Source organism: Hetaerina americana, unplaced genomic scaffold (assembly GCF_022747635.1).
Source record: "Hetaerina americana unplaced genomic scaffold, ioHetAmer1.1.p SCAF_2, whole genome shotgun sequence".
NCBI classification, from domain to species: Eukaryota; Metazoa; Arthropoda; class Insecta; order Odonata; family Calopterygidae; genus Hetaerina; species Hetaerina americana.
The window spans coordinates 51252958-51262524 of record NW_027286763.1 but is presented as its reverse complement, the minus strand read 5'-3'; the positions used below and the strand labels follow the sequence as shown (position 1 = coordinate 51262524).

General features: G+C 36.1%; 1 protein-coding gene across 1 annotated transcript in view; it reads right to left on the bottom strand.

Annotated features, from left to right (window-relative positions):
* Positions 1 to 1036: 1036 nt before the first annotated feature.
* Positions 1037 to 9567, bottom strand: part of LOC139687718 (uncharacterized) — a 130699-nt gene continuing 122168 nt past the window's right edge. Inside the window, exons 10-12 of the mRNA XM_071584978.1 lie at positions 6011 to 6298; positions 4337 to 4488; positions 1037 to 1328 (exon numbers count right to left, since the gene is read on the bottom strand). Coding sequence (XP_071441079.1) covers positions 1221 to 1328; positions 4337 to 4488; positions 6011 to 6298 — 548 coding nt within the window. The 3' untranslated portion in view covers positions 1037 to 1220. The remainder of the gene's footprint in view (positions 1329 to 4336; positions 4489 to 6010; positions 6299 to 9567) is intronic.

Here is a 9567-nt window from a genome sequence, read left to right as displayed (position 1 = left end):
TGGCTATAGTATTGACACCTTATAAATTCACAGCCAATAGTTCACACCCTCTTTGTTTAATCAAATCTATTGGTTGGGGTTTGTTGGTTTACCTTGGACCACAGTTATCAACTTGGTTTGATTAGTGAGGGCAGTGTTCACCAACCAATAATCCCAGTGGCTTGCAAAATTCACACATTAGTGTAGGGGGGGGTAGTTGTTTTCCCTATGCCACCTATGATTTTACAGGAAGATCTGGTATCTGAAAATAATCACACTTAGGTGAAGCTGAGGATGCCCATAGACATCACCTGGAATCGAACCCAGGTCCTTCGGTTGGTAGTTAAATGCTCTACCCACTGGACTACCCCATCCTCTTTTACACCAGAAGTAACTAACAATTTACAGATCTAAAAAGCTAGGAAAATGCACCATTCCTTATCTATGTTGAAACCTAATGCCTATTGTCACATTTAAAATTTCATTTGAGCTCTGGATTTGGAAGATGGGTGGCAGTATGAAGTATATTTATTTTACCCAACCTATTTGAGCAGTTATCCCCTAGAACATCTCGCAGTTAGGTAGAGGATGTCCACATACTGTAACGGATCCACAAAAATACATGCTCAGCATGAAAATTGGGCATCCACACATTTTAAAAATAGAAGAACCGCTAAAATGAAATTACATCCATCATAATATATATCCACATGTGTCAGAGGATCGCTGAAGTGGGTGCTGAAATCCCTCATATTTTAGTGGACATGAGCTAAACTTTTGGTGGACCTTCACATATTGGTTATTATTGCACACCTTAACTGACCATTTGACTGAAATTGACATATTGCACACCACTATTTCATAGAGTAATACTGCTGCATATATAGTGATAATTTGCTTTGGGCAAATTTCATAGTATTTCATTGGGAGAATCATAAAACATCAACCTCTTATACTACGCAGAGAAGGAAATTATTCTTTAAATAACTTTACTCACCAGAAAATGGATTAAAGGAGGAATAGATATTGAGAGAAAAATTATATTTTATTACATTAAAAAAATCTATACCATAATATTTTACATAAATGCATTATCACAGAATGTACAATTATCAAGTGATTTTAAAAGACTAGTCAGTGATTTTGTGTGATTTTATTGAAAGTAGATATTGACACAAAAAATTTAAAAACTAGAGCACCAAAATATTTGGGCCATCACCAATTGGTTATATTCCCGCTTCTCAAGGGTATGATTTCAAGGAAGTTTGTCCTGTCCTCTCACCACCGCTGAAAAGCACCAATTGCTCGGTCTGGTAATAAGCCACCATGTCGTCTAGGCTCCAGAAACTCTGCAGTGAATGTATTGAAAAATATTTATATTATAAATTGTGCAAATAAACAAGATTTATGTAATATGCATTGTCTATGGCATTTTTATTGCATTTATTGCACGCAATGTATGCAACATTACCGTTGATAAATAATATCACAAAGTTGTGCAAATTTTCATGGCCTTAAAAAATGAGTAAAAATACATTTATTTTAAAACTTCTAACATTGTTTGAAATAGTAAAATATTATCACAAATATCTACGTACTCAAATTTCTACTACAGGGTGCAGCAACATATCTTCCTTTTTTTTCAAACACAAAACGCTTTCAAAAAAGGAAGTTATGTCGCCGCACCCAGTAGATTGAAATGAAAACAAAATCACTCCGGCCCTTACTAGACAATCAATAGATGGGTTTCAAGTTTAATTTTTTGCATGGGTTCTTAATCAATCTTCATAAACTGCAGGCCATCACTTTCATTTTCCAATTACTTTTAATTAGTCAAAATCATGGCATTAATTTCAAATCTTATTTTAAAGAGCACTTATACCTAATGCAGGTGCCAGTGAACTCATTATTGGAGGGTGGGGAAGGAAGGGTAGGAGGACAATTCCAGGTCAAATTCTACTATAGTTTCCCATAAAAGATTGGCCTAAGAGAACCACATCACTGAGATGTTCACTCATTTTTCATTTGACAGAAAAGAAAATAATTGTCCCACTTTACAGATTACGTTCTATGTTACTAATTTTTTGTGAAAGCTTTGGAAAAAAATCTTACACCCTGATAACTACTCAATGGATCATTTAAAATTATGTATTTACTCATAAATAATTTGAATTCTGAGCATCATGTTCTGAAATCATATGCAGCTGGAGTAATACTGATTACTCCAGCTGCATATAACTGCTCATCTGAGTGACAATTTGTACAGACTCTGTCGCCTACTTTTTCATAAGGCATACAGAAAACCCAAACTCCAAGTGCATATCAGTTGTTTTTCCATAGTTTCTATGCATCCATTGGTTTCCTAACTGGGTTCTTAACTGGAGGTTGCACCAAAGGTATAACTCTGCATTTTGTTGATGGTGATGTAACTGCCTTCCATTCTTGCCAACATCCATATCAAATCATCATAATAGCTTATTGACTTAACACCAGTGATTATGCTTGATACTCCCCTCCTCTCCCCACCCTCTAATCACAAGCTATTACTCTGTTGATGCAATTGATAAATAACGTTTTCTTAACTAAAAACAGCCAGCCTAGGAAGTCGCGTGCCCTTGATAGTAATGGTCATGCACCTTCCAAGTTGATACTATGGATGACATACAACTTCTTTTTTTACCATGGAGCTAACTAGCATGCCAGCTACTGTCAATAAAAAAAAACCACTGGTACACATCAAGGCAATGATCACCATGAACATGACCAGCTGCATAATGTGTTAAATTATGTAACACAGTGATGCTAACTGCATATGGTTTTTAGAGTGTGGTTGCATCCAACTCTGTCCACCATTTCTTATTCATATCCCTATTGTCACTCTCTTCCATTCTATTTTCTTTCATTCCTCTATTCCCATCCATTCCCTATTACCTCATTATTGTCTCTTCCTATCCAGGATCCTTAAAGGTCAGTGAGAAATCAAATACTAGTAGCGGCTGTTAGGGTAGGCGACCAAGAGCTGAGTTATTTTTCACCATAAGGGTAGGGTGTGTCATTTACTAGGGTTAGGATCTCCAAGAAATGGAGGATGGGTGGAGGGAAACCTTTCATTGACTTAAGCCTAATTTTAATGAAAGATGTGAAGGGGTCCAAAATTTAACCCATCTGATGGACAGTGCACCCCACTTTTAAGTGCCGTCCACATAGCACCTCAAGTAGGGATTGAGGAGGTAAGTTGGGAATGCTACTGAAATTTCCTGCTTCCTCCGGGATTTGAACCCAGGCCCTTGGGCAATTCAATGTATTAGCCATCAGAGTCGGAATTCAATACATTAGCTATCATAACATCCTGATTTCCCTCAAACCTTGGTGCCAACCAAACTAGTTACAGAGGGTGGGATGCATATTGGACAGCTACATGCATGAACAAATGGTTGAGCGCTTATTGAGAATACTTGCATATTGGCTATGATATTTATTTAATGAAGTGCTCAACTAGCCAAAAGAATTCAAACATTTGAAATTTTATTTTTGTGCACAATTTAGAGTTAAGCTCAATTGCTTCAATTATATTAATATACCTCTTAACACATGCAAGGACTAGAATTAATTTTCATTGTACTTGGTCTTTCCTTTGGTACACTTTCATACGTAAAACAAGGTATTTAAAACACTAGAAGATAGAAATTGTCGTGGTATCTTTTAAATTTAATGCACAAGTAGATTTTCACAATTTTTATTGGCCACATCATCCAATTAACATTATCAAGTACTTATTGATAGAAGAACAGAGGACAATCCCTCTTAGTTTACTTGGCTATAATTCTCTTGACATTAGCCATCATATTTCTCTGTTGATGATGAATAGGTACTGACAGGCATTCATAATATTAGGCCTATCAAACAGTTTAATTTTGAAGAGATGTGATTAATTGGAACACAAAATGTTTCAAATATAGACAAATTTATTAATATTTCACTGCACATATACACACAATCATATATATTAAAACAGTGATGAAAAAAACCATGTGGAATTAAGTTCTTGACTACCCAGTTACCAAATTCAAGTAAATTGTATCCAAATGTAGAGTTTTTAATCTAATATGCAACTGCAAATATCAGAGTAGATCAGGGCACTTTGATGACCAATGCCTAGATAACTTTTAAGCAACCGTGAAGAAGAATTATGGATATTTTGCATTAAGAAAACTGATGAAAGAGGATTAGTTTGGAGCATCTTTTGAAAGTAATTAGACAATTGATGAAATAACCTGAAGACTGTTTTAAATGGCTAAACTTTTATACATATGACTCATTGATAATGCACATTCTAAGGTAAAAATATTTTACATACCTGTTCATTTGGTTTCTCAGATCCAAGAGCAAACTTCTGGTCAGTTCGAAATCGTATGGCAATGTTGTAGACTCTTTTCCCAAACCAAATTGTGAGAGTGTATGGGTTTTGATTCTGTGTTGATGGTCGGATGAGGAAGGTGCCATCTTCTCCTGAGGGTGAGAAGAACATAAGCATGGATATATATGATAGGAGCATATAGTGATAAATATAGCTGAAAGGGACATTTAAAAATATTTCTCTTGACTAAATTATGATTTTTGGTAAGTATTCATTATATTTTCAGAGTGAGATAGATTTTATCAACTTCTAATTTAATATTATTTGGCAGTGTTCCATTTAAGGTAAGTTTTGGATGGATAAAGATTGAACACTGTTAAATTTCTTAACTTTCCCCAAGACACACACTGACACCCCAAACCACATTTAACTGTCATTCAATTCCGCACACTTATTAACTCCCTTTATTTGATCCAACATTCCCACCCTTTTCCTCCCCCTACCTCACATACCTAATGGAATTTCTACCAGAACAGATTATATATTCTGGGGTTATAAAAGGGCTAACCATTCACTTGCATACAAGACTTTATATATTAAAAATGAATGGTGGTTATAATGGTTTCAGTCAGTAGAATTGCACTGTAATGATAATTAAAATTCGTTGACTATCATAGCAAAGTAGAGTTAAAGAGATACAATGGTTTTTTTATTGATATCAAAATGTAATAAAGTTGACCCTGATAAAGAAACTTATCAAGAAAACAGTATATTTTACCCACTTTGCAACTGAAGCAATAATTTTGAAGCCATTACACTAAACACTCTCAATAATTGTGTGTAATTCAAATTTTCTTCCCAACCTTTTCATATTATTAAATACAAATTATGCTATTGATATAAAATAAACTTTAAAAATGAAAAATTAATCCAATCTTAAAATAGAAATTACTTCACTAGATGATATTCAATTTGTAAAAGACTTTAAATAGGGCAATGCCAAATATAATGGTTTTGAAAAAACTCAAGTTAAAACTAAAATTTTATACTTTAATTAGGTACCAATATCAGCTACGGACTTTGAAATCTCGCTGTAAATAGTGCCATGGCCTTTGAAAAAATTGGAATGAGAAACTTTGGAGATTTAGCTGCCTACTGTTAACTAAGTCTGAATGAGGAAGGAACCTTAATGTTCTCATTTAGAACAAAGCCAAATAACTCATTTAATAAAGAAGTGTCGTAAGAGTGACACTGGAAGTAGTTCCTTAGAACGTCTTGGAAAAATACCAATTCCTCACATTCATCAAATGTCCTATGTACTAGGGAAATAGTATTGTGATAAATTCCAAGAATGCACACGAAATAGCCGATGTGCTGGTTAATTTCTACAGCAGTTACAGAAGCAGAGATTCTCCTCTCCTCTAATTGGCTTGATAGGATGATATCACAGCTGTTGATTGATGCTTTTCTTAGATATCAACATATTTTAGAACATTGCTCTGGTGCTAGAAGATACGAGTTGGTTTCTAGCATTAGTTGTGTGAAGTTTATTCTTTGAAATTTCTGATGAGTACATCTGATACTTTGACCCCAGATGTAAATCAAAAGGAACCAATAATTTAGTATCAGTATATTTGATGTTCATTTAAGATTGATGAAAAAAAAATTATTTACTGTTGCAGACAATTTCCTCTCCTCTTCTACGGTCCACGTTGTGATACCATGGTTGTTGAGTGATGCTAGTCTTGGAACTGATCTTTCTGGGCAATGTAGTGGTGTTGCTTGATGGTCCAGATCTGAATGAGCTGATTCCTGGAGTTGGCGGGAGTGGTCGAAGATTGGGAGGAAGCCTTTGGTCGGGTAGAGCTGAAGATTGGCCTGCATTCCCCTTGTTAGGGGTGATCAGTGAGGTAGTGGATGAAGATGGGGATTTTCTCAGCTCTGATGAAACCGTAATCTTCTCTATTGAAAAGAAAGGATTAGACAAAAAAATGTGAATGCAAATATTTCAATTAGAATAATTTGCCATTAATTAAGTAATAAGTTTTCTTGCTCTATCAAGTATACTGCTATACTACTTGTGTACCATGGTAGGCTAAAGGCTAGGGAGGATAGCTTTTGACCGGAGGATCGATCCTTGGGAGTCAAGTAGCATTCACAGGCCAATATTTTTAGTTTTCATGGTTTATGCCCATTGCATTCATCAGGGATACAATAAGTAGGTAAGGGAAAGGAGTTGTCTAACACTAAATTGAACAAGACCTTTTCACCAACCTTGTGTTGAGTACAGGGAGAACTCAGGTTTCATATAACACAACAGCCCCAAACTATTCACTAAATATCCACATAGGGACTTAGGAGTCCTCACTTACTCATGAAAATGCTTGAACAGCTTTTTCTTGAAAATAGGTTCTTTTGTTTCATATTTGATTTCATGGGGAGGTTTATTAAATAACCTTAAGCCAATTACTTTGGGCCCATGAGCAGTATTGCATAGAGTGCCAAGATAATTCAAGACTAAAATGCCAAAAGTTCATGATCTGGTTGCAATAAAATTATAGTTCCTATTATTATATCATTCCTAGCAGGTCCAGGTGCGAAGAATAACACTAAAATGGCGTTCAGGACATGAGAAATCTAAGTAAAGTGTGGGATACAATTTAGATACAAAATATGGAATTATTATTAGGTAAGCGCTCACACCTAGGTACGTCTCTTTTTAAATACTTTGCTGAGCGCCTTTTTGTGTTGGGTTTCGATTTCAAGTACAAATAAAAATAGCAGCTGGATAATATATCATACTCTGCTCATTTATCTGGAGTCTTTGGCTTGTGAATTTACACAGCCGAATAAGGAAAACATCAACAAATCTGTCAGAAGTTTCACACAACCGCAACAACAACATAAGCGAAAATATTTGAAAATCCTGAAAATCTCTACTTGGAATACTCACAAACTATTCGCGATATCTACATCAAATTTCTAATGCAGCCTGAAAATTTTCCTTGTTCCACAGATACTTTAAAAACTAACATCGCTGTCGAATTACTTAGGGGTTAAAATGAAATGTACTTTTGATGCAGACATTACCGTAACATTTTGGCATCCGATCAACTCAAGTAGCGCGAAAAATTCGCAATTACTGCAAGCGAAGAATGAATGAAATTTATTGTAACGGTGATATAATTTAATACGCGAAAACTGGTGTCCAATTTTATTTGATCATATGGTACGAAATCCAGCAGATAAGACGCTAGCATTTCGATACTTCGTAATATTTGTCATTCTGATACGAATGCCGAAAAGTTATAAAAGAGCTTGAACAATGAGGGAGCCTTCCCTTGCAATACATACAGGAGTGTCAGGGAATGTAAAAAAATACTCTTTCAAAAAGCGAATGCAGGATAAAATCAAGCCCTGCCACAATCCCAGCGGTGGCCTGCAGGGTACTATGTAATAATAATAAAAGAGTACTCCTTCATATTATTGTACGGAAGGGAAAATTGGGTATGCCACGAGAATTATACGTGTGAACTAATGACAGCGGGTATGGGTATTTGAAGGGGTATTTATGATAAAATGTGACAGATAGAGTGAGGATTGTGGACCGGATGTACCGGTTACGGAAATTCATGACGTAAGGGTGCTACAATGGTTTGCCCTCGTTGAGAGAATGGATGAGAGTCGGTAAGCAAACAGAGACATAACATGAGAGAAGATAGAATGGTTTGAGTGGAAGGGGTAGACCGAGAAAATCATGGGCGAAGGTAGTTATCTCAAGCGAAGGAAGGGACTCTCAAATAAAAGGGACATTAGGAATACCAGGAACAGAAGAGCATGTATGAAACAATGCACGGATGTGACAAGAGGCAAGATAATTGCGCAAGAACGAGGCAGTGCGGAAGAAATCAATGAAAAGGAGTAATTCCCTAAAATAGATAAGGTCGATTGATTTGGACAAGTATACGCAGCAATAACTACAGATTCTCATAAATATCGCTGCCTATTGTCTACGAGAAATTTTTGAGGGGAAACATTCAAACGTAACTTTTTTCCTCTTTTCAAGAATCCGTGTTTAATTGTTAGTTCAAGGAAACTGCGGGAAATGTCCCAAAAGCAAACTGTTGGAATCATCCGATGATGTGTGCACAAAAATGCGAGGAATTTCACGGTGAAAAAAATTATTCATCTTGACTGGGATTCATTCGCTCAACCCGCTCTAGACGAGTGATATTTTTTCTCTGCGAATTTCACGACTTTTTTCCGGTGATAACCCTCGGTGGTTTGGATAAGAAATTAGTCTTTGTTTCGGACACGCTTTCAACAGCTGATAACTTGGACAGAAAAAGAAAGTGAAATCCAACTTCCAGATATTGTTTCCGTCACCAGTTTTAGTTCTGCGCTTCTGTGCAAGTGAAGAGGGCTAATAGGTGCGGAAAAATCTTTTAGAAATTAACCAGCTCAAATAAAAAGCTTATATTCATCAAAAATTATTTCCAGCCAATAGATGAATTATGGAAATCTAGAATAGGCTTGTATAGTCCATAGGCCTGGAATAGTCCATAGACTTGGGAGCCAAAATGTTACGACTGGAGACTTGCGAGATAGAGATCTCGGTAATCATCGAAACGAATTTTGATTGAAGTCTTTTCCCGAAGAAATACTTCATCCAATAGATCTTTAAATCCGAAAACGCCGAAGGACTTAAAATGTCAAAGAATATAAAAATTGCAAAGCAAGTATCAACGCAATAAAATAAGAATCACGATACTAATTTTAAAACTGCACGATAAATTTCACGATAAATGAATGGGTGGATACGTGGAATTAAAGTACCTATTTACTTACCAACACCTTTTTAATTTCTTCACAAAATATTCACTTCTGTGAGTGAATCTAATTCACAAAACCGCATTTTTTTGTTTCATCTACCCATTATGGCATTCCGGGTGTAGACAAGGAGTTGCTCACGCTCGCGTCGTCTCTAATGTAAATTCAGCGCCGGTTGTAGCCGGTATTAGCTGCTGCCAGTCATTTGATCCCATCAATTTTCCCTTCACTTTGCGATCTTTCGGAGGGAGGCGCGGAGCTATTATACGGAATATCTGCCTCGAGGATAAATTATTATGCAGGTTGATTTGACTGTTTTGGGATCCGGGGGCATATCAGCGAGAGAGAGAGAGAGAAGAATTTTGGTGGAGTTCGGTCTCAGAAGGGTTACAGAAAGTGCG